Source organism: Aulostomus chinensis, chromosome 8 (assembly GCF_037954235.1).
Source record: "Aulostomus chinensis isolate RoL2024-O1b breed Wild chromosome 8, RoL_Achi_v1.0, whole genome shotgun sequence".
Classification (NCBI taxonomy): domain Eukaryota; kingdom Metazoa; phylum Chordata; class Actinopteri; order Syngnathiformes; family Aulostomidae; genus Aulostomus; species Aulostomus chinensis.
Window position 1 is genome coordinate 8,932,215 of NC_141327.1, and position 26,081 is coordinate 8,958,295.

A 26,081-nucleotide genomic window follows, 5' to 3' on the forward strand; every position below is an offset into this window, starting at 1 on the left:
GAGTACGAGAACAATACTGCCATAAATTAGGTCAATGCAAGACAATGCAAACATGAATGAGAAGAAGGTAGATCTGACCTTTTGTACATGGAATGTCAAAGGTGTAAATGAGCCTGTCAAAGAGGTAAGGTACTATTGCATATAAAATCACTCAAAGCGGACGTCATCTTTTTACAAGAGACCCACTTGAAAAATGATGCTATAATAAACTTAGATGTAGATGGGTTAATCAAGTATACCACTCAACATTTTCTGCTAAAGCCAGAGGGGCGGCTATACTTATTAAAAAGGTGTGCCCTTCAGACCAACATCCACTATAGCTGATAAAAATGGGAGACACATTCTAGTTACTGGGGAGATGCATTCCACTCCAATTACCTTGTTGAATATTTATGGGCCTAATTACGACGATTCAGAATTCTTTAGAAAGATTTTTAGCTTGATTCCTGACACAACTAATGCCAAATTAATAACCGGAGGCGACTTCAACTTAGTGTTGGACCCATACTTAGACAAGTCACTCAGTCAGAAAATTACACTGTTTAAGGGTAGCAGCTTTATTAAAACATATATGGAAAATACGAACCTCTGTGATGTGTGGCGAACCCTAGACCCATCAGGAAGAGTACTCTTTTCATTCTTCTGTGCATGACGTTCACTCTAGGATCGATTATTTTTTGGTAGATGGAAGAATGCTGCCTTATGTACGTAATGCTACTTACCATAACATCATCATCTCCAACCACTGTCCTGTCACCTGCTCCTTCACACTGTGCAACCTTGCCAGAACACAAAGGAGTTGGAGGTTTGACCCACAGTTACTGAATAATCTAAAATTTCAACAATACCTAAACACTCAGACCTCATTATTCTTTGACACAAATGACAACACTGAAACTACACCTGCTTTATTGTGGGTGTTGAGAATTTATTTGAAGAGAAAACATGTTTATGTGTGGTTACTAATAAGACAGGCATTACCCACAATGCTCAGAGCACGTGGAGGAACGACATAATGCGTCAAGAATTAAGTTTCAGGTTTGTCGTTGTTAGCAGATAGCTACTAGTAGTTAAGCTGCAGCATGTACTCCTCATTTGCACCAGAAAAACCTGTATTCATTTAATAACTTCAGTAAACAAGTCGGAGTTAAATCGAGAGTCTCTTCGTCATTTTAGAAGTCTATTAAGACTAAACTGCTACAGTGGGAAACATACAAAGCCTATATCAGGGGGTGCACAATATCATTTTCAGGCCTCACAGAATAAAAAAAAAATAAAGCAGATAAAATTAGAAAAGCAGATACATGATCTGGAAGCTGAAAATGCATGGGTACCCTCTTTAGATAAATTCAGTACAATATGTGCATTAAAATACAAGCTCAATCAGATATTATCCAGCAACATCAACAGAGCATTCACCTACAGTATGTAAGACAAAAATACTTTGAATTTGGGGATAAACCACAAAAACTATTAGCAAAACAGTTAAAGACGTTAGAGAATGACAGAAAAGTCCTCAAAATCAGATCTGCAAGTGGGAATCTCCTCACCTCACATAAAGACATTAATGACAGTCTGAGGCAGTTCTATGAATCTCTTTATAATTCTTATTCCATTGCTGGGCCAAAGGACATGCAGGAATTTCGAGACAAATGTGACCTGCCTGTACTTGACCAGATGGATTGTAAGAACCTTAATGCCAAAATTACAAGTGAAGAAATTGATAAATCTATTGGCTTATTTAAAAAATGGTAAAAGTCCAGGCCCAGATGGGTTAGGGAATGAGTTTTACAAACAACCATAAGGTCAAACTTGTTCCCTATTTATTTGAGTTATATGACCATGCATATGACGAGGAGTCTTCACCACCAAGATTAAATGAAGCAGTTAATACTGTGCTTTCTAAAAAAGGTAAAGACCTGGTGGATGTGGCCTCTTACAGACCGATTTCTTTATTAAACTCAGAGCAAAAAATCCTGGCTAAAATTCTAGCAAAACGACTCAGTATAGTGATGAGTAAACTTGTACATTCAGATCAGACGGGCTTCTTACCAGATAAAAGCTCTTCCAACAATCTTAGGCGTTTATTCAATGTCATCTACTCCTCTAAGACACAACGACTTAATAATATTTAGCTGGTTCTAGTCTCTGCCTCAGAGACCATTCACACCCACCCTGATATACATGACTATGACACAGCATACACTACTAATACTATATCACTTTATGCTGATGACATATTATTGTATGTAACACAACCACAAATCTCTGTCCCAGCAATTCTTTCAGTTATTGATAAATTTGGAATTTTTGCAGGTTATAGGATTAACTGGGGGAAAAGTCAATTATTACCCATTAAATTAGAAAGTTATGAGTGGCTTGCATCTCTCCCATTTAAAGTGACTTCTGAAAAGATCACTTATTTGGGCATTGTAATAACAAAAAAAATATAGTGGTCTTGTGAAAGAAAACTTTCTCCCTCTTTTATAGAAGCTAATAAACAAAATTCAGTACTGGAGGACACTTCCTATTTCATTGATTGGAAGGGTATAGGATGATTTTTCTCCCACAATATTTGTACCTGTTTCAAAATATACCTGTTCTTCTGCCCAAATCCTTTTTCAAAAAGTTGGCCGTCATTATTGTGCCATATATATGGAATTACACATCACAGAATAAAAAAAGAACATCCCTGTAAACATGGATCTCTTGGAAGCTTGACGCTGTCTAACTTTATGTATTATTGGGCAACAAATTTATGAATAATCTCTCTCTAGCCCGATGATTCAGCGGTGCTCTCTAAAGGATTACCGATGGAGTGGGAGGATTGCCACTCTTATTCTATTGGTGCAGTATTACTCTCACCCACCCCTTTGACAAGGGCTCACTATAATCATAACCCAGTGATTCACAGCATTGTGTTGATGGGGCTTTCAATTTGTGGAGAGAATTGGGAATTTGTAAATTCAAAGACCTGTATTCAAATGATACCTTCATGTCTTTTCAACAGTTACATGACAAATTTGGATTGCCAAGCAGTCATTTCTTTAGATATCTCCAATTACGAAATTATGTTCGTTCACTTCTGCCACAATTTGAAAGGGCCAAGCCTGATACTTTAGACAAATGTTTAAGTGATTGTCCAGGATGTGAACAAAGAATTTCACTATTCTATAGAACACTACAGGAGATGAATACCCCTCCCACAGTCTCTATTAAAGAAGAGTGGGAAAAGGAACTTGGGACCCCATTGTCTGATGACAATTGGCAGGAGGCTTTACACAATATAACCACAGTTTCTATAAATGCTCGCCATTGCCTGATTCAATACAAAATTGTACACAGAGTACACAAAATGTATCCAGATTTCTCACCCCTCTGTGAAAAATGCATGGTACAATGTGGCAGTTTGTTACATAGCTTTGTACTTTGTCCAAAGCTTCAGGGATTTGGGTGTGAAATTTTTACTTATCTGTCTAATGTTCTAAAAGTTAAGATTGACCCAAATCCAACAGTAATTATTTTTGGGACTTCCATAGAAACAAAGGGCCTACAACGTGCTCAGAAAAGCTTTATAACATATGCACTAATCATTGCAAAGAAACTTATCCTGCAGCTTTGGAAGGGTAAAGACATTCCTGTATTAAATATGTGGCTCACAGAGCTTACAAATACACTTCACCTTGAAAAACTAAGCTAAGTCATCACTGGCAATATGAATGATTTTGAACAAATCTGGCACCCTTTACTCTCCTATCTTGGGGATATTTAATTTAGTAGTCAGGGGTCAAGGAAGGGGGGTTGTTGGGAGGGTTTGGGATTTTGTGTTGGTATTCTGGTTCTAAGGCAGCAAGATCACTTTGAATTACAACTGATTGACATTTGTTTATTATTCACTTATTTTTTTGTTCATTCTTAATTTCACTTTGCTTTTCCAGTCAATTTGTTTGTTTTATCTTACACTCTTCCATTCATTTAACTTACTGATAGACTGTTTGTTTTTAGTTACTTTTGTTGGCGCCTATGGGGCACTGTAAAACAAAATGAGTCTAGTCTGGCCTGTACACTTGTTTTGTTCTTTGCTTCTAATAAAAATATCTGAAACAAAACACAATGACATTTCACAAAATACAACATCTCACATCTGGTGGCACAGTGGTGCGGTGGTTTGAACTGTCGCCTCGCAGTAAGAAGATTCTGGGCTCAAGTCCTGGCCCGAGCACAGGATCTTTCTGTGTGGAGTCTGCATGTTTTCCCTGTGCCTGCGTAGTTTCTCTCTGGCACTCCAGCTTCATCCCACCGTCCAAAGACATGCAATTGGGGACGAGACCGATTGGATACTCTAAATTGACTGTGAGTGTGAATGGTTGTCTGTCTATAAATGTTGGCCCTGCGATGGACTGGTGATCTGTCCAGGGTGAACCGTGCCTCTTGCCTGTAGACGCTGGGATAGGCTCCAGCCCCCCTGCGACCCTTAACAGGAACAAGCGGAAGAAAATGGATGTATGCAATCCATGTCAAATTTTTTTTGTTGATTTAATGCAAGAATTAGCAGCAGATGTTGAGGGAAAAGTTATTTGTTTTGGGGACTTTGATGCACATAGTACCATATGGGACAATCATAATGATGGAAATGGAAAAGTGAATCGGAATTAATGGAAACTAAAAATCTAGTACTTAATTGATGAGATGGAATAAGGATTGATGGTTTGTAGCAGATGTTTGTAGCAGAAACAGGGAGACGGTTTCATTTCATTTCACTCACCTATTTACCTGTAAAACGTTCCAAACAGTTGTTTATTGAGCATTCATCAACTTTCACAGTTTGCCCCTATTTCAGCTCTTTTGGAATACATTAAATTCAAAATGAGGGAATATTTGTAAATAATAATTTTTCAGTTTGAACATAAATTATCTTGCCTTTGTAGTGTATTCAATTGAATATAGGTCAAAAGGATTTGCAAATCATTGCATTCCACTTATACTTACATTTTCCACAATGTCCCAACTTCATTGGAATTGGGATTTGTACTTGACTTACATCAGACACAAGATAATAACAGCTCTTTCACAAAAAGACATCATAATTCAGCTGACAAGCTTCAGGGTAAATTTTCTTCATGATAATCTACCACACAGGGACTTAAGAGGACACAAGGCATATTTGCCTCATTTACTGTCATCTGCATAAAATCAGCTGGGCAAACAATGAAGAAATATCAAACATCTTTCCAGCATTATACTTGGGTGTAAACACTTCTTCAAATCTAAGACTTCTTGACTTCAAAGTTGTGATAATGAATTTCATAAATGCAGCCATGTATATTTGTGTATCATAAAAAACCGCAGGATGATCACAGCACACTGTGTTGAAGTACAGCAGTTGATTAGGCAGCAGTTCAGTAGTGTCAGTTTTAGCATGGGTGATATGTGCTAAATCACAGTGAAAAAAGTTGGTCGTGTGAAGTGTCCTGTTGCCTTGTTGATTGCAGAGGTGGTAGTCTGGTGGAGGGCACCATCTGGCTGCTCTGGTCTGCTACCTTTGCTCGTTCCTCCAAAAACTTATCAAACTCTGAAAGAAACAGTTAATAAGCTGTCAATTAAAATGGATACACTCGAAAGAAAGCAATGAACCATGAGAGGAATAAAAACCTTCACTTGAAACTCCCTCACTAACTGCCATCTGGTCTTCCTGTAATTTCAAATAAAAAAACCCAAAGAGCTCATATTATAATCTCATCAGGATTAATTTCAAAACAACACAGTTGACAGATAATCTTACCATATCACAGGATAGCCATTTGTCAATATCACTTGGCACAGAGTTTGTAACTGGCAACCTCTGAAATAGAAACAAAATAAAAGTTCCCCCCCAGAGAGATTTATTAACTTAAAATTAATTTCAAAGGAACAATTTTGGTTAAAATTACTGTCTTTTATTGTTTTATACGCACGCCTCCAGTGACCTGCAACCTTGTGTCCAGAGCTCCTGCAAGGCCCTCCACAGCTCTGGGGTCTTCATACTTGACACTGCACGCATACACACACACACACACACACACACACACACACACACACACACACACACACACACACACACACACACACACACACAAAAAAAACAAATAATCAATGAACAGGATATACAGCCCTGTGGTTGTTAGTCATGCTTTTGTGAACCAGTCCAACTGCAGTCCCCATCCATATTTGTCCCGAAATCCAAATATAATGGATGTAGTACAGACTGTAAAGGCATTTAATTAAAGGTTTTAATGATATTTTTTAGGTGGAATGGAACCCCTCAAGGCATTGTGTTGAATAATGGCCAAAGGCATTTTTGCAGAAATTATTCAAAATAATTGAATACTCTAAATTGATTGTAGGTGTGGCTATGAGAGTGAATGGTTGTCTGTTGAGAGGTGTTGTACCCCACCTCTTGCTGAAGGAAGATGGCAGCTCCAGCCCCCCCGCTACCCTTAACAGAATAAACAGTAGTAATGGATGGATGGATGGATTTTGGATGCAAAATCCTGATGATTACAATGAGCATGCTAATTCTCTACATTGGCTCCCTGTCAAATTCAGAATAGAATTCAAAATTCTCCTTCTAACATACAAAGCACTCATCAATCAGGCACCTTTATATCTGATAGAGCTCATAGCCCCCTACTATCCAGATAGAACCCAACGCTCCCAGGATACAGAGTTACTTGTGGTTCCTTGTGTCTTTAAAAGCAGAATGGGACCCAGAGCCTTCAGTTATCAGGGTTCTCTCCTATGGAACCGTCTCCCTGTTTCAGTCTGGGACAAAGACACCCTCTTCATGTTTCAGAGTAGACCTACAACCTTCCTTCATATCAAGCTTAAAGTTAAAGCTGCTTAGGCTAACCCTTATAAATGCTGTTATAGGCTTGGACTGCCGGGAGATCTCACATGATACACTGGGCTTCTCTCCCCTCCTCCTCCTCCTCTCTGTCTTCCTTTACTCACTTTTATTACTAACTTGACCTCTTGTATGGAGCCTTTGTGCTTCCCCACTTCCTAGATCCCTGACTGCAACTGTAGCAGCTGCTGTTGCGGGAGGAGCCTGTAGCATGATGTGCTTCCTCATGAAGAATCGTTGGATGTAAATTTATTGAAGGAGTGTGGTGACCTATCAAATTTGACTTTTCAGTTTCAGCACGTTAATTATTTGAAAATTAAATTCCGAGCAGCTTTTTCCATTGCATATGATTATGGTCCAAAGTCAAGTATGTTAAACTTGTGTCAATCATGGTTACTGCAGCAGAAACGAGCAGCCTCAACTGGTCTTTGAGGCATCTTAAGAGGACCCTTCCTACTGCAGAGGCGCATATGCTCTGATGCAAAAACAGATCAATAGTTCTGCTTTGCCATTTCTATTGGTAATCATGCATGTTACCCTGCACAGTATGAAGTCCAATGAGAAAACGAAACACTGTTGTAACTGCATTTGTAATATTGAGCTTCACAGTCAGTTTCAGAAACTTGATCTTCACCACTGCCCCATCCAACATGATTTAGCAGAGACTGGACTAGAAAAATTGATCAACAGTCGTATCAGGATTCAGGTCGCTCTGTCATCTTTTTCCACAACACAACAAGAAAATAACTTCTTTAATGTTTGTTTTCTTAATGCGGTTTATATTTGATCAGTAAGTTTGACATTGTGTATCTCTTAAATTTTTTTGTTTTCCCAATTCCAAATGCAACTGTAACTTTTATTTGACAGTAATTATCTTGATATGTTGGTAACCACTGATGTATGCCATATTTATACCCAACAGGTGCAACAAATGGATAATCTGGAAAATGTAAAGCTACATCTGTTGTGGCTGCTGAGGAATAAAACTGGGCTACTTCCAGCTTAAATAGAACACAAGCCCTGATCTGTCCTGATGTGCTCTGATCGTGAGTGGACACGAGTGGATTCAGACTTGGCTTTAAAACGCCTCTCCACATGCTTTTGCTGCTTCTCACATCTCACTCTGTATGAAAAGAAACACCTACATTACTTCTTTTGCAATGTTGTTAATTGGTGTACTTATTGATAGTTTGTATTTATTATTCAGGGGCCACAGGGGAATACGCTGCTGATATTGCGCAGTGATGAAACATGTTTTTTCCTATTGATCCTGCTGCTCAACACATCCATTCAGTTTATCACTGACATTTTTGTCATACTTGAGGAATTACTGTCTTGTATTTGGATGGTATCTGGTGTTTTAGCAGAGGCTGAGAGGCAGAGAGAGAGAGAGAGAGAGAGAGAGAGAGAGAGAGAGAGAGAGGGAGGGAGATCAGCTGAAGGGCTACAGACATGAACTCTTAAGGGAGCAAACAGTGCAAACAAACATTCTTTCCTGACACAAACCAAATGCATAAAGATGTTTGATGCAGCTGTAATAATAACTACATAGGCTTTTCACATGATTAGATGCCACCATTCATCCACTCAGCAGTGGCATTTCTTCTTGCACAGATGACATCAGCTGATGAGGGTGTCCTTCAATGTGGGCCAGGACACATGGTAACATTTGATTACACACTATTGAAAGAATGTGGCCACATGTGACTCAGACCACGTCGAGACATGATTTCAGTGCTTGGATCTCAGGATGAGATGTGTGTGCAAACCTGGTGTCAAGGTGGACCACTTGTCATCGGATCACTCAGGATGGACCTTAATATCAGGTGTGCACAGGACAGTAGAGACTAATAAAGTGCATAACTGTTCCTATGGCAGACGTAAAGGATGGAGAATGTGTTCTTTACCTCAAATTTAACATTTTGTTTTGTGTTGATGCCAACAACTATATATTATGATAATGTTTACATTTAGTTATAGATGATATATATATTATGTGCATCTAGTTTCAGGTTGCAATTGTTTTAGCTTAGTCAGTTTCTGCACACAGAATTACACCACATGCAGTGACATCATGAATCATGATAAGATCTGTGTACCTCTGTCATCTCTAAACAGCACTCACCTTTTCCTCTGCTCTGCCAGTGAGCAGCCTCTGGTTTGGGCAAACATATCAAACTGTTCCTCCTCTTCTGTGAGACAGAAGGACATAATTTAGTAAAACAACCTTGTTCTTGAATGATTTGTACCAGCAACATGCTCTAAAATAATTATAACCTGTTTTTTTTTCCCCACTTTGTTGCCCAAATGACATTAATTGTAGTTTATGGAATCAACATTTACACGACTAAGAGGAATATTGTAAAACTTTGCCAGACTATTTATCCTTAAGCTTTCTTTTTCAACGAGAAAAAAACAGCAATTTGTGGTGAGTACTTTCAGTGTCTATTTTGCTTTATTAAGATGTGCACATATGCATTTTGTATTATTTGCCCATGTGATGTCTAACCATTAGGGCTGCAATCAACCAAAGAAATTCTTGGTCGACTGAAGCCTTCAAATTTTGACTAAAAATCAACTAATTTTACATATGAAAAATATACTCAACTATCAGCACAAAACCTGTTGAGGAATATTTAAACAATTGTTTTTGTCATGTTATAATAATTGACCGACACTATCATTTGTCCTGCGCACAGAGCGAGACTGAACACAGGAGCTCAGCATCACGGCTGAGACACAAATGGACTTTTAAATTAAAACTTTACTCTTAACCACAAAAGGCAAGTCCACGGTAAGAATTTTTACAATTAAAACAAAACAATTATTAGACTAAAACATTGAAATATCAATTCTGATCTGTTCATATACTCAAAACTGAGGGGGCAACCTAAGGTGGACAAGTTAGCTTACCGTTTCTAGGTGATACGTCGTCGTATTTGTAGTGGAGCTGTTATATACAAACTGTTGTTTGCAAACTTTGCATTCGACTTTTTTTTTCCGATTATCTATTTTCATGAAATGCTGCCATGCTGCACATGTCTTTGACATGGTGGACGAGGACTGACTTTAAATGAAACCATCAAAATTAAATTTACATTCATCAAACCACCAGACGTTGGCCTTCTAGTACTCTTCAGTCTGTCTGTCTCTAGCGGGTCGGGCGAGTCCAAAATAGCAAACACAAGGGGGGTGTTCAAAGATAGATTGTTATCTGTGAAACAGGGGTGCTTTCAGTACTTTCCTCTTGATGAAATTAACGTGGCAAAAAATCGACCAATCAGAATTTTGGTTGAGCCAGAACGTATCGATTAATAAATCGACCAGTCGACTGGGAGATTACAGCCCTACTAACCATTATTTTTTTCTGCTACAAACAACACCAAACCACCAAATGAGTCTCGAATCAACATCCTGCTTCCTAAAGACCATTCTGATTTGGTATTGCCCAAAGGGACAGTTATGAAGCAGATGTTACACAAGAACAACCACAGGTTCCTCTTCAGTACTGTAGCCTGACTGATAGAGAGCCACAGCTCTATTGAACCAAGTATTCCTGTTTCCCTGGGTAGCAAAGATTTCATGGACTTCTTCAATGACAAAATCCTACAAATTAGAGAGAAAATTCTTCTCCTCCTACCATCAGCTGACAACATGACACCTATAACCCAAGAAACCTTCAAGGCAGCTGTTGGATCAAACATACACTTTGAAAGTTTTTCTCCTATTAGCCTTCATGAACTTGGTAAAAGAATTTCCACCACCAAACCATCCACCTGTTATCTACGTCCCACAGTCTTTTAAAGTAGCAGTAATTAAACTCCTTCTCAAAAAATAACAACCCTGGATCCAGACGTTTTGGCCAACTACAAACCAATATCAAATCTTCCTTTTCTTCCCAAAATTCTGGATAAAGGAGAAAGCAGTTGCTTAACACCTCTGTGACTTTCTCCACAGCAACACCTCATTGGAGGATTTCCAGTAAGGCTTCAGGGTTCATCATAGCACAGAAACAGCACTAGTCATCGTTACCAGTGACTTCCTATTGGCATCAGATGAAGGACTCGTCTCTGCGCTGGTCTTTTTAGATCTTCATGCAGCTTTTGATACCATTGACCACCATATCCTTCTATAGAGACTGGAACATATCATTGGCATTCAAGGAACTGCACTAAATTGGTTTAGGTCATATTTACTAGGTTGATCTCAGTTTGTACCCACTAATGATAATCCCTCTGAAACCACTACAGTCAGTTATGGTGTTCCACAAGGGTCTGTGCTTGGATCAGTTATGCAGACAATACATGGCTGTATTTATCAATGCATCCACATGAAACAAGTCAGTTGCCTAAACTGGAGGACTGTCTAAAGGAAATAAAAACATGGATGACCCACAATTTCCTTTAATTAAACTCTGACAAAACTGAAGTTATTGTGCTGGGCCAAAAAGAGTTTAGAAACACCTTATCTGATGAGACAAGTACCCTGGATGGCATCACCCTGGCTCCCAGCACCACTGTAAGGAACCTAGGAGTTCTCTTTGATCAGGATCTGTCCTTTAACTCCCACTTTAAGCAAATCTCTAGGACTGCTTTCTTTCATTTATGTACCATTGCTAAGAGCAGGCACATCTTGTCTCAAAAAGATGCAGAAAAACTAGTCCATGCTTTTGTCACTTCCAGGCTGGATTACTGCAATTCCCTCAACAGGCTGGATATAACGGTTACGGCTACAGCAAGGACACGGTCAACGTGATGGCTCGCCCAAACCACACTAATAGGGCAAGTGTTGGAAGTAAAGTGCCATTGCGGGAGGATTTGTAAAAATGCAAAGGGACTCAAGATACATCAATCCAAGACCACCTGCGGAAGAGGGGAGAATCAGAAGCAGCACATAGTGGAGACAGTGAGATGCAGGAGGATTCCCATCAGGAAGCACCCCACAGTACTGGAGACATCGCAGCATCTGCTCCACCCTGAAACCAAAGGAGGGACTGGGACGCTCCTAACACCATTTCAGGAAACCAAGCCACAAGAGAGAAAGTGAAGTGGCCCACAGCAAACGATAGCACAGCATGGAACCAGCTAGACCAGGACCTTAACGGAGTTCTCAAATTTATTATGGCAGGAATAGTAGAGAGGAAGAGCGATAGCATGACAAAATTGTCTTCCCAATGGTCAGAGAATGGCTTGGCACTGAGGAGAAAAGGAGTTGAACTGGAGTAAGTGCAAAACAGCCTAACAGGGGAGAAAGGGAGATTGCTCAGGTGAGAAAGGAAATCAAGGCTCTTAACAAGCAATACAAGCAAGCCAGTCCAGTTAGGCATAAAAGATCTGACCAGCGAACTTTGAGGGCAACTGTGCAGGCTGAGAAAGGGAGAAAGATCTCTGAGGCAGAGAAAGGAGAAAGGCGCAAAGAAAGCTTGATTCATCAAAGACCCATACAGGTTTGCCAAAACTCTGTTGGGGCGAAACAAGATCTGGGAGATTAACCAGCCGCAAAGAAGTCATGGAAGAGTTCTTGAAAGACAGCCACAGTGACGCTCTCGGTGACCAAGCCCTAGGTGCACACCCAAGGATTGGAAGAAGCAAACTCCATGAGGAACAGTTTGACACAGTGGGAACCCACTTGGAGAGAAGTCCAGGACATTGTATGAAAAGCCCGGTCAGCATCTGCCCCCGGACCAAGCGCCATACCCTATGAGGTATATAAGAACTTCCCTATGCCTCCTTGGTTATGGAGGCTGTTGCGAAGGATATGGGTGAAAGCCGTAATACCATCATCCTGGAAGAGAGCAGAAGGGTGCTTTGTACCCCAGGAAATAGACCCCTCAGAAAACAGCCAGTTTCAAACCATTTCTCTCCCGAGCGTGGAATGCAAAATCTTCTTCTCTGTCCTGGCAAGGAAGATGACTACCTTTATGGTGAAGAATACAGTAAGTATATCGACAAATCAGTCCAGAAGGGTGGCATCCCATGCTTCTCTGGATGCTTGGGACACACTGGGATCCTAAGTCAGTTGATCCGAGAGGCCAAGGAGAGCAGGGGGAATTTAACCGTCATCTGGCTCGACTTGGCCAACGAGCATGGATTCATCCCGCATGGCCTCATCAACACAGCTATGGAATGCTATCACATCCCCCACAACATCAGGGCAATGATCACCAGCTACTTTGGAGGATTCAAGTTACGGTTATAGACTGACCAGTTCACAACCAAGTAGCAGGAACTGGAAAAGGGGATTATAACAGGGTGCACCATCTCCCCCATCTTGTTCGTAATGGGAATGAACCTGCTCATAACAGCCACAGGGATGGAGTTCAGAGGGCCAATTATGAAGTCAGGCATCCGCCAACCTCCAATAAGAGGCTTTATGGATGACCTCACCATAACAACAGCAACCCATGTAGATGCAAGGTGGATCCTGAAGGCACTCAATGAAACGGCAGTGTGGGCTGTAATGAAGTTTAAACCAAGGAAGTCAAGGACCATGGTGATCAGGAATGGCAAAATGGCAAACAAGTACCAACTTGTAGTCCAAGGGGAGGATATACCATCAATCAGGGAAAACCCCATCAAGTGCCTTGGCAACTGGTATGATTCATCCCTCACTGACAGAGGCAGCGTCTCCACGACAGAGAAGCAGGCTGAGGGTTGGCTGGAAAAGGATTGAGAGATCAGGCTTACCAGGCAAGTTCGAGGCCTGGCCATTCCAACACAGTCTGCTACCCAGACTCTTGTGGCTACTGACGATTTACGAAGTGGCAATGACAATAGTGGAAGGAATTGAGAGGTGAGCAAACAAACAACTCCTGAAGTGGCTTGGTATTCCGTCAAGCTTCACGTCAGTCGGGCTCTACAACAGGTCTGGCCAGTTACAACTACCCCTGTCGTCCATCAATGAAGAGTTTAAGGTGGCTAAGTGCAGGGCCGTGATGATGTACAGAGACTCTGCTGATGATAAGGTCAGTGGGGCAGTTGTCACAACAAGATCCGGATGCAAGTGGGCAGCTGATACATCTGTGGCACAGGTAGGAAGCCTTCTAAGGTTTAGGGACATCATTGGAAACCTCTGCATTGAGCAACAGGGACTTGGATTGACCCATTTCCAGCAATGGGGTAAAGCAGATCTAAGGCAGAAGAGGGACATGATCCAAGCCGAGGGGCAACAGCTAGAGGAGGAAGGGAGAATGTCTAGGATTGTGGAGCTTGGAGCATAAGGAACCTGGATGAAGTGGGACTTGCCAAAGCGAAAGATCACCTGGCCTGAGATTTGGAGACTGGAGTCCTTCCTCATCTCTTTCCTGCTCTGCTCAGTGTATGACATGCTTCAGTCACCAAAAAACTTGCACAGGTGGGGTTTGAGCGAGGATCCACTGTGTAGGCTATGTGGGGAGAGAGGGACAATGGTGCACATACTGGCTGGGTGCCTGTCTGCTCTTAGCCAGGGCAGATACCGGTGGCACTACGACAAGGTCCTCATAGCACTAGCAGACATCTTGGAGCAGGAGAGATGGAAAAAGTATCATGTCCACACAAGACCAAGACCATCTATACAGTTCATCAAGGAAGTGCCTGGGGAGGAAGCTTCAGTTCCCCCAGGTCATCCAAACCTTCCTGAGGCCTGTTGTGGTCATATGGAAAAGATCATTGTGATTGAGCTGACTGTCCTGTGGGAGGATGCATGCGGTGAGGCTTCAGAGAAGAAAGCCACCAAGTACCAGGACCTGGTCCAGCAGTGCAGGGACAAAGGCTGGCAGGCTTGGCTGTTCCCAGTAGAGGTCGGCTGCAGGGGCTTCCCTGCGCAGTCTGTCTGGAACATGCTAACAGTTCTGGGGATAACGGGAAAGGAGAGAAAGACGACTGTTCGAAGTGGAGAAGGAAGCAGAGAGAGCCTCTTGTTGGCTCTGGAGCAGGAGGGAGGAGTAAAGGTGTGTTCACACTGAACGCGACGCGCTTTATTCGCGCGAATTTTATCGCTGGATCATATGTTTTTATTTGCGTTATTCGCGCAAACTTTTTTCCCCTGCGAGGAGAATTTTTTTTCCACCATTTATTTCCATCATCAACCATGACAGACCTAACAACCGTTGCTGGCTTGTATCTGTTGTGGAAGTCCCAGATACAGCGGACAACCAAACGCCGCTGTATCCGGATACATAACACAATCCGGAGGTACACACAGGTGGGTGAATTTCACCGCTTTCTTCGGGAACTGCACCTGGACGACGGCCATTTCTAGTGGAGAATCGGTGCCAGGATATCATGGTCAGACACCAACCACAGCCAGGACCGTTGACGTGACTTAACTGATGCCAGGGTAATCTCAACGCTGATAGGCTCCCTCGACACAACGTCACGCGAATTTTTCATGCAAATTGAATATTTTCAACTTGCCGAAGACGCAAATATGTGAAATTTGCGTTGCAAAATTGTTGCCGTGAAATTCGCGTCGCGTTATTCACATGTTTGCGTCGCCCGGCAAGTATACACGCGAATTTGCGTCTAATCGCCTCTCTACATAGACTTTACATGTAAACTTGTCGTGCGGAAAATTCTTGTCGCGTTCAGTGTGAGCACACCTCTAAGCTGGGGGCCAGGAGAGAATCGGTAGTGACTGGCCATCACTGCTGGACCCACTAAATTGAGGGCGTTGTGGTTCACGGTCGAGTCGCCCAATGATGATTAGACACCACCTGAAGACATCTTCTCCTGGCCTTCATCTACAGTCACTGCACAAGGGGACTAAGAAGTGGAGCCTGTGCATGTTTTAAATAGCTTCGCTCCAAAGATGCAGGGTTACTTGTGGCTAGAGTTTCTAAAAATAGAATGGGAGCCAGAGCCTTCAGCTAAAAGGCTCCCCTCCTGTGGAACCGTCTCCCAGTTTCAGTCTGGGATGTAGACACCCTCTCTACCTTTAAGAGCAGATTTAAGACCTTCCTTTTTGATCAGGCTTTTAGTTAGGGCTGCTTAAACTGGCCTTTAGATATGCCGCTATAGGCTTAGACTGCTGGGGGATCTCCCATAGTGTACTTGGCTTCTCCTCCTCTCTGTTCTCTCTGTCCTCCTGTATGTGTTATACATAAATCATAGGCATACGTGTTGCTAACTCGTCTTCTTCTCCAGAGCCTTCGTGCTCCTTGGTGCTGTTGGAGGAGGCTACAGACCTGAAGAGGCTCAAGCAGCCACCCGTACCACCACCTGCTCACATCCCTGTCTGTCCATCAGTCACTTCCCTTTCTTTCTCTCTTTATCTCTGTCCCTCTCTTTCCTTCTGTGTATCTGTTTTGCTCCATTATCTGTCTTTGTCTCTGCCCCACCCTCCTGCTCTCTTTCCCCTCAGCCAGTCAAAGCAGAAGGCTGTCCCCACTGAACCTGGATCTGCTCAACATTCCTGCCTGTTAAAAGGAAGGTTTTTGTCACTGCTGTTGCCTGATATGCTTGCTCATGGAGAATTGTTGGGTGTAAATTCATTGAAGGAGTGTGGTACTAGACCTGCTCTACTTGTAAAGTGTCATGAAATACCTTTTGTTGTGATTTGGTGCTAAATAAATAAAACTGATGCTCACTGTGGTTGGCTGAGTGCCTTTGATTGGCCCATGTGCTGATGACAGACTGGCTGGTTGTGATGACAGCAGGTTGGCTGAAAACTGAGGGCTCAGGGCTCAAGTTGATGAGGCTCGGACTGCTTACTGGGCTCTGCTAGAATGACAACACAACACAGTGGATGTGGATGAGTCTGTGTATGTATGCTTACGTATGTATGTATGTGTATGTTGTTCTAAAACCAGAGATCAGGAACGTGCATTGTAAGATCATTTCTGGGGTTCATCTTTAAGAGTAATGCTATGAAAACCATTACACACTATTAAGTTAAAATCATATAACTATAAAAATGGTTCATAAAGCAATTTTTAAAAGGAAAAAGTGTATGCATTTCAGGTACTAACAAAAGATGCTGTGTCAATTCTTTATGACTCAAGAATTCAGCAAGAGCCAGCCACTTATATTTATATTGGTCACAAATGCCTAAAAACTAGCCACAAGCCTAAAAGGTTTGAAACCACGGACTTAAATGACAAATGAATAATTATTTTACAGAGAAGAGAAAGTCAAAATCGTTCTTACTCGTTGAGGAGTAGTATCTTGAGCCTTGTTAAATCTGTCAAACCTGAAACAAGTACAATTTATATCAAATCAACCATCAGAAAGGTAGGGATGCTCATATTTGAACTTAACACACAAAATATAAGAGTAAGCTGCTACACACCTCTCATAGCGGATAAAAGTGTTGTTGAGGTCATCATTGACCATGAGCAGCTCTTCAATGAACCCTTCATCCACTAACTGAGGTATGAGCTCAACCACTCGTGTCTGCATGCTCTTACATGCCACATACAGCTGCTGCTTAGAGAGAGGATAAATTAAGGGGAAATTAAAGGGATAGTTACAGACAATGACGATGACTTATGAAAGCAATGAGCCGTATTTTTGTTGATAGTCTTCTCAAGACTTATTTTAGGAACTTGTACTTGTTTTTTGGTCTGTTTCCCCATTTATAATCCATCAGTCAATTGTAAATTTCCCCAAAATATCTGAAGAATTCAGTGAAGGTGTGCTCACACTGAACGCTTTATTCGTGCAAATTTGATCGCTGGATCAATATGTTTAAATTTGCGTAAACTTTTTTCCCCTGCGAGGAGAATTTTTTCCCACCATCTCTTTCCATCATCAACCATGGCTGACCTAACAACTGTTGCTGGCTTGTATCTGTTATGGAGGTCCCAGACACGGTGGAAAACCAAACATTGCTGTATCCGGATACATGACACAGTCCGGAGGCGCACACAGCTATGTGAATTTCACCGCTTTCTCCGGGAACTGTGCCTGGACAATGGCCGTTTCCAGCAGTACTTCAGGCTGACGAGTGCCGAGTTCGATGACCTGTTACTATGTGTTCACACCAAACGCGCATTCGTGCGAACAGTTTCCATACAAAGTCTATGCAAACGTGTGTAGACTTCGTGTGATACAAATTTCCAGTCGGGCGGCGCGAATGAGGCAAATTTGCATGGTGAATTTCGCGCAAGTTGAAAATATTCAACTTAGGTGAAAAATTCACGTTACGACAGCCAATCAGCATTGAGGTTGTCCTGATGTCACAGCTGACTGTGTCATAAGATGGAGGACAAGTTGATTGTGGCTGTGTGTGGGAACCCGGTGCCATATGACACTACATGTCAAAATTACAAGAACTGATTGAATAAGTTGGTGTCCATTCGTGAAATTCTGTCACCGATCCTAGCTAGCAGGTCGTGAAACTGGCCAGTCATCATCCGAAAATATCACTGGAAGTGGCAGTTATTCAGACGCAGCCCCTGGAGGAGCTCGGTTCACCGAGCTGTGCTCGCCTCTAAATAATGTTGTTAACCCAGATACGATGGCGTTTAGTTTTCCAACGTATTTCGACCTTCCACAGCAAGTACAACACAATAGTTCTTTGAATATCCATGGTGAAATGGCGGAAAGAAACATTGCCAGGAATAGTCGCTACTCAGGCAAGTGAGCAAATTCGTGTATTCGCGCGAATGACACAAATGGACACATTCACAATTCACATTCGCGTTTGGTGTGAACACACAGTTAGCAAGGATCGGTGCCTGGATATCACAGTCGGACACCAACCACGGCCAGGACCGTTGACTTGACTTCACTGGCGCCAGGGGAATCTCAACGCTGATAGGCTCTCTCGACACAACGTCACGTGAAAAAAAGAGTTGAAAATATTAAACTTGTGCGAAGACACGGATACGCAAAATTTGCGTAGCAAAATTGTCGCCTCGAAATTCGCATCGCGTTATTTGCATCGCCCGACGAGTATACACACAAATTCGCGTCTAATCGCCTCTCTACATAGACTTCACGTGTAAACTTGTCACGCAAAAAATTTGCGTCGCGTTCGGTAGAGGAACAGGGAGGGACGTGTGCACAAGACAGTGAAAAAAAAAATTGTTATAGACAAAGTGGAATCGTGTCTACAAGAATGTACCTATTTAGCTTTGTTCGCAGGACATCAAAAATATTTTTCAAAGTTCAAGAATTAGACATAAAAGATCGTATTAACAGAGGCATGCGCACACAAACACACACACAAAAACACACACACCTGTAGCAACTCTGTATCATCCCGCTGACTCTGTCCAGGTTTTAGTTCATTTAGCATTTCACACATCACAGAGAGATTTCCCTTCACGAGTGCTAGATCCCCACGCAACTTCTCCTCCTTGGAAAAAAAAGGCCACAACAAAAATACAATCAAATTTAGAGCAAATTTGTTGGCCACATCACCATAATAAATCTCTGTTGAGTCAAGACCAAAGTTCCTTCTGTATTTTTCAGCCATAATTTGAAAAATAAATAAACATTAACAACATTCAAAAAGTGATTATTTTTTACTTTAAACAAAGCAATGATAGGTGATATGATACAGTCAATGAATGTGGCACTTGTGTGTGTGTGTGTGTATATCTATATATCTATAGATATATAAATATATACATACATATATGTATATATGTGTATATACCTACTGTATATCTATATCTGTCTATCTATCTATCTATACATATATATATATATACCGTATATATATATATATATATATATATATATATATATATATATATATATATATATATACAGTATATACACACACACACACACACACGTGTGTCAGAGGTGTTGCAGTAGAGTAAAACAGTGAGCAGCACATTAATGGTAAATAAATTACAGAGTATCCTCTCTGCAAAGTGAATCAACCCCACAGCACCAGTAACAAAATCTCTCAAGCTGCCACTGGTCAAAGCAATTTTATATAACAGGACACATTGTAAATACATACAAGGTATTACAAGTTGTTAAATATTTTAGCGAATGTACTTTCTTACGTCTGTTTACTTCTAAAAGCTTAAATCGCTCCTCAAAATAACTATAACGCTCTTTTTTCCTGCTCTTTCTTCTGACACTTGCATTTGGTGCATGACTCTTCCAGGGCATTTGCTGGCCTGCTCCAAACAATATTTCGCTATACCTGGTACAATGAGAACAAAGTATATCTTATCTTATAACAAGCTAAATCTATGGGCCATGACAATACATCAAACAGGCTATCTGTGCTAGGACATTTAGTACCTGCTCTGGAGAAAGAGAGACTGCTTTGTCACTGGGCTGGGCTGGAGGTGGAGTATTCTGGGTGGGAGGATTGGAAGGGGCTTGTGGTTGTGACTGATGCGGAGAATCAGGGCTCATCTCAAGGGTTTTGCTTTCTGGGGTTGGAGTCATCTCAAGGGTTTTGCTTTCTGGGACTGGAGTCATCTCAAGGGCTTTGCTTTCTGGGGTTGGAGTCATCTCAAGAGTTTTGCTATCTGGGATACTCTACAAGATAAGAGCAGAAGATATGAAGCCAGTCAGAGAGGGAAAGAAGGATGATACTCCCTATACTGGGGGGCATGGCTCAGGGGTAGAGTGGCCGTCTAGCAACCAATCCGTCTAGCAACCCTGGTTCGATCCTCGACCCCTGTGACCATGTCGAAGTGTCCTTGAGCAAGATACTGAACCCGTAATTGCTCCTGATGAGTGGGTTGGCACCTTGCATGGCAGCCTCCACCATCAGTGTGTGTGTGTGTGTGTGTGTGTGTGTGTGTGTGTGTGTGTGAATGGGTGAATGAGATGACACTGTAAAGCACTTTGAGTCCCGCTACGGAAGAAAAGCGCAATATAAAATTGAGTCAGTTGAATTGAGTCCATATGTAGATAGGCTCACCCTGTGTGGAGTGTGAATGGGAGACAGAGCATCCAGGTCTGTCATGGGGAACTCCAGACCTCGTGTCCTCAGGTCATCATAGACATACACCACCCCAGCCAGGGAGGGAGAACTACGAAATGCATCAGCCCAAGACTGAAAATAGCACAGGGAACATAAAAAGAAAAACAGAAAATCAAATAAAGAGATTAACTGACCCCTGAATCAGCATAGACCAAAGCACTAGTTGAAGCAATACCTAATCCAAAAAGTGTATTTTGCTTTTCAAGCACTCATAAATCAGTACATTGAGCTCACTGCTGCATCACTTTGTGATGATTCCAATATGCAGAAAGAGCCCACCATCTTGAAGCTAATGGTGTCCCATAGCCGTTATGTACAAAAAAATGGCAAAACAGTCCAAAAAAGTGTCAAGACAAACTTTGAAGAGCATCGTTTAATCTAATTCATGTCTAATTCTAACCCTGCAAAGTAACTTTGAAAAAATAAACAATAACCCTCCCTGTTTTGTAATTGTTCTTGTAGCTGAATTAAGATGAATGGCTTTGCAATCTGCAGTCACAAAGAAGCAGGAAGGAGGAAGGAAATAACACATTTGTGAGCTGAGACACTTATTTGTGGGTACTAGTGAAGTATAGCTTTAAAAGGGACAAGAAGTTGATTGAATGAAAATGCACAAAAGCAGCAGAATCATCATGCAGCCTTTACAACATTGACTATCAAAAGTTCTTGTGCTTTAGAGAGCATTAAGCTAACACTGATGAAGCCATAACAGTCAGGTTTAAACAGCTTTAAAACCTGAGTCAAGAATTTCTATCCTGTTGCTATGAAAAGATCCTCATACCTGTATGAGACTGAGCACTTTGTCATGGAGGGCAGTGGGGGGGTTATATTTGGGCAAAATGGAGCGAACCAAAACTCCCTCAACAAACTCTTGTGATGCCACCAGGATGTGAAAGCGATGACCACAGTTCTTCACACATGTTTCTAACACCTGAAGATGAAGCAAGGTCAAAGGTCACACTGGCCTTCACATGACTCAGATTCTTTATTTCTCATACTTATTATAAAATAAATAAAAATAGACCCCCTCCAAATGATCACTCACAGTAAGAGCCAGCATGATTTGTCTGACATTCTTGTTGCCTACAATTCTCTTCTTAACAGCTTTGACTGCATCCCTGGGCCTGAAAAACACAGCTTTGCATAAGATGTTCATTTCTCAAAATTTGCAAAAGATAATACACACTAATCATTAACACAGATAAATAAGATGGTCTCTTGCACACTGAGGATGTTTTAAGATCTAAAAATAGCATCTGTCTTTTAAAAGAGGAACGACCAACTGAACATGTCAAACTGCTCCTCCATATCTGACCACGTCATTACATTAGTTAGAAGCAACAAAGCCATAAAAAGTAAGAGAGGTAAACAAGGTAAAAGTAGTAAAAAGTAAGACATGATTAAAATTTGCAAGTTAGTCAGAAAAAAAGATTTATTGAAACCAAATTACTATAGTTGAAACTCACTCTCACTGTTTAACCATATTTCTTTCAACTTATAATAAGAGCTTGAAGAATATGGCATGGGGATGGAACAATCCGTTTCTATGGAACAGTTTTCTCCATCGGACAAGGCATACATAATTGAGCAGAACCAATGACAACATTCCTACCCCTCATCCGTCTCATTGATGATGTCACATATTTCCATGTTGAGCCCCCAGTCCTCAAACTCCCGAAAGCCACTGGTTGCTCGCTCTATCAACAGAAAGGAAACGTGCATGGATATAGAAATATTACACAATGCAGAAATATATGTATTACATGGTAATGCAGGATTTTTAGCATACTAAGATAATAGTATATCATCGTCAACACCACATTAATATGTCGCTCAGGGTGGGATATATTCATTAGAGGAAGATAGCATGATCTGTTCAGAATCTGCTTTTAAAAGGTTGTATCCTTTAGAATCCATGACTATGAATTTGTTTTGTTCATGCTTCAAAACAACAACAACAACAACAACAACAAAACGGATATATTATAACCATATAAAGACGGACTGACTAGAAGTAGCATCCATGGCTGAAAAGTGAAGCCAGTGTGTTAAGTGCTTTAAACTTTGATTTTTCAAGGGGGAGACTTCACACACGCTGCCTCAATTACTACTTTTAGTTTTTTAGAGTTTCTCGTATTCCTCAATACAGCTCAGTTTTTAAATTATGGTCCCATTAAGTGTAATAAGTAATAGCAAACAATAATAAGTAACACAGGGTATGTTTGAGAGACTGGCTGCCCTGCAATTAACAAGTCACTGCCATGATGACTCAGTCATATTACTCCCTTGCCCCGATCCAGCTCTTCCCAATCATCTAAATCAACTGCAATTGCAAAAAGCACATCATTCAATCACAAAGCACAAGAACAGGAGACCACAAACCAATTGGTTGTGGTCTCATTTGGGAGAATATGCAAGCACAAACTGTGAATTTACATATCCAACACATTATGCATCAATGTAAGGACATATATTACAATCATGTTTTTGTCTCTTTAGCTGTTACATGCAAAACTAAGTTATGCGACAAGCTTGTGTGCCTGTACAGGAAGTCTACATTTCATTTTGTATGCCTCTGCATCAGTGAAAGATGAAGGTAGGGGGTATTTATTATACAGGATTTTTTGTTCCATTTTGTTAATGTGGTACCTCTGGAATACCTTTGAGGAATGTATTCAAATTTAGCTCAGTGAAACGATTTTAGTGATGAAAGGTTTAAGATTAAGGTCAAGAGGCACCTCAAAAAAATTGGGTAATTCTGGAACAACTCGAGGGTTTATCTCAAAATTTGTCAATAGGGTCTGCTGAAATTCAAGGATGAACTTCAAAGATTCTGGTGGTCAAGGGTCACTGTCACCTCACATGAACACAATATCTCAGGAACAGCTAGTGCCCTAAAATGCTGGAACCTCCACTAATGCAACTTGACAGGATATTCTTTGACTATTACGTCTTGAGCTCTTTCAAACTCTTCTTCAACCAGAGCTGAGATCACACAAATGACATGCAACAGGTGCTGTGTGACACCATAAACAGTTAATTCTCCTTGATGGTTGAACTGTAGATGTGGTTTTATCAGACAGAAAAAATAAGACAACTGTTTTCACCTGTTTCCAACAGACCTAAGACAAAATCAATCAGCTCATTGTTACATTAAAAATCTGTCAGGAAAATGAGCTATTTGGCATTCAAATGCAGCTTGAACTCTACCCCTAATGTTCCTCATAAACCTTTTAATCTCCTCATTCCTTTCCATCAACACTACCCACACCTCTCCCATCCCTCACCCCTACCCTCTTTAAGCCCCCCCCCCCCCCCACCTCATGTGACTGTCAGCTGCTTCTGTTCCCCTTGGCCTCTGAAGTAGCTGAAGACATTCATGTGTTAGAAAAGAGGAAGGAATGGTTGTGATGGGTGTGTAAAATTGTCTTACAATACTTGAGATTACATGATATTTCCTGACATTCCTTACTGATTTCAAGCCTTCAGTTGATACGTGGGATCTGCAGTTTGTTTTTTTTTTCCAAAAAGTGAATTCTGCTGCCTTTAAGCTGTGTTATTAAATGACATGTCCTTGTTGAAAAGAATCAGTTGCAGTCTGTATAAAAGAGTGGTCATAGCCCCTGTGATGTCACCCCCCAGAGCCCTGGCCAAACAGTAAATAAATGACATCTTACCACTTTCCTTGACCATGATGTAAAATGTTACAGATCAGTGAAAGATGAGAAGAAGAATACAGATAGTCTTGACCAGAGAAAAACAGTGCAGTGAGAATCTCACTGCACTTACAATGTCAGATATATATAGGCACACGAATATGTAAACAATAATGTCTACATTGTTGGATACATAAAGGACATCTTTCAATACCGACTCTCCACACTACTGACACTACTGATACCAGCTGTGTGAATTCACACTGAGAGCCCCTTACAACTTGCTGTAGTGGGGAAAGAAAATGGAAAGACTAAGGTTTGAGAATATAGCACTGGAGGGATGACATGTTTTTGCAAACAAACCCAGAAATTAGCCTTGCCACAAGTGCCCTGGACCAAAGCAAAATGGGATTTTTGCAGTGGATTTTAGCAGAAAATCAGCTTTGTGGCAAACACATATTTATGAGACTTGTACGTCTTGTTTCACAATGTAGTGTTTCAATGATTTATCATCTTTTTTGATTTTTGGATCAAAATGTATTGTTATAAACACAAAGATAACATATGTTTGTGAACATACCACACCAGAGACACAGGCCTGAATGTTAAATGCTATAAACAAGTGCAAATGGAAGATAGCAACACCACAAATTTAGCCAAAACCAACACATCAAACTCAAAGAATTTATAGCGGTTGCTTTTGTGTCCAGCCAGTTTGTGTTATCTAAATGTTACTGGACAAGGATTTTTTTTTTTTTGTACAGGAAGGCCATATCTATCCTGTGCTTAAGGAGATAAGAAAAAAAGCTCAGACATACATTGCCTTAGCATAAGGAGTGAGAACATTTTAAACCAACAATTGAGAGCATACATTTTGTCTTGAAAAGTTTTATTGGGGTATCAATATAATCAGATTTAATTTGTGAACAGTGGAGTAAAAGCCTTGTTATGCCATAGGGTATTTTTAAGTCGCTTCTGCATTGGCTTCACTTTCAGCACTTTCAGGTAGGGAGGATTGGCTAGTTTATTATATATATATATATATATATATATATATATATATATATATATGTAGTCATATATGAAATTGGCTAAAACACTATCACTGATTGGTTAAATGTATGGCGTTTAGCTGAGAGCAACCAATCACTTGAGAGATAGAGTGGATTGTAAACCTCCACTGCTAAGGGCGTGTGATTAGTTGTTAGACTTTAGTCTTTCAGTCAAATTTTGTTTAAAGTCATGAGAAAAATACAAACGTTATTATTGTAAATGGCTAGTATCAGAAGTAAGTAACAGAACTGTGGTTTTAAAGCGTATAAATGCCCGTGCATAGTTTTGCAAATTAACATGATATTTTGAATGAATCCAGGGGCTCTTAAGTTTGTAAAAAGTATCTGCGACTTACCGATTCTCTGACCGACGGGCGTCGCAAAGGCGTTTCCCATAAGAAACTCAATTTTTTCCCCTAATGAAAACATCCTGGTGGGTACAAGCTTCCCCCGATCGTTTGACAACCTAATAATAAAACCAAAGCTGCGCTATTTCCTTTTGCTTTAGGGTGTGAAGTTCCTGCACTGCCTCCTTGCGCGGTCACGTGAACACTCACTCACGAACACACACACATACAATTTCAACTTGTCCCAAACAACGAACGC

The 26,081-nt window shown here is 41.0% G+C and overlaps 1 protein-coding gene across 3 annotated transcripts; it reads right to left on the bottom strand.

Annotated features, from left to right (window-relative positions):
• Positions 1-945: 945 nt before the first annotated feature.
• LOC147257007 (target of Myb1 membrane trafficking protein-like) lies at positions 946-25,969 on the bottom strand. 3 transcript variants are annotated; one of them, XM_086210738.1, is made up of 15 exons: positions 25,832-25,969; positions 22,380-22,464; positions 21,813-21,891; positions 21,549-21,698; positions 20,705-20,839; positions 20,074-20,316; positions 19,049-19,165; positions 17,153-17,286; positions 17,011-17,053; positions 16,452-16,581; positions 9,009-9,075; positions 5,955-6,030; positions 5,783-5,842; positions 5,653-5,692; positions 946-5,572 (listed from the first exon to the last, which is right to left on the bottom strand). In XM_086210738.1, the coding sequence occupies exons 1-15, from the start codon at positions 25,902-25,904 to the stop codon at positions 5,439-5,441; spliced, it is 1,566 nt and encodes a 521-aa protein (XP_086066864.1). In that variant the 5' UTR covers positions 25,905-25,969; the 3' UTR covers positions 946-5,438. The 3 variants fall into 3 exon arrangements, with proteins under 3 accessions (XP_086066864.1, XP_086066865.1, XP_086066863.1); XM_086210739.1 differs by having other exon boundaries at positions 5,659-5,692; positions 16,452-16,584; XM_086210737.1 differs by having other exon boundaries at positions 16,452-16,584.
• Between the last annotated feature and the right edge of the window lie 112 nt (positions 25,970-26,081).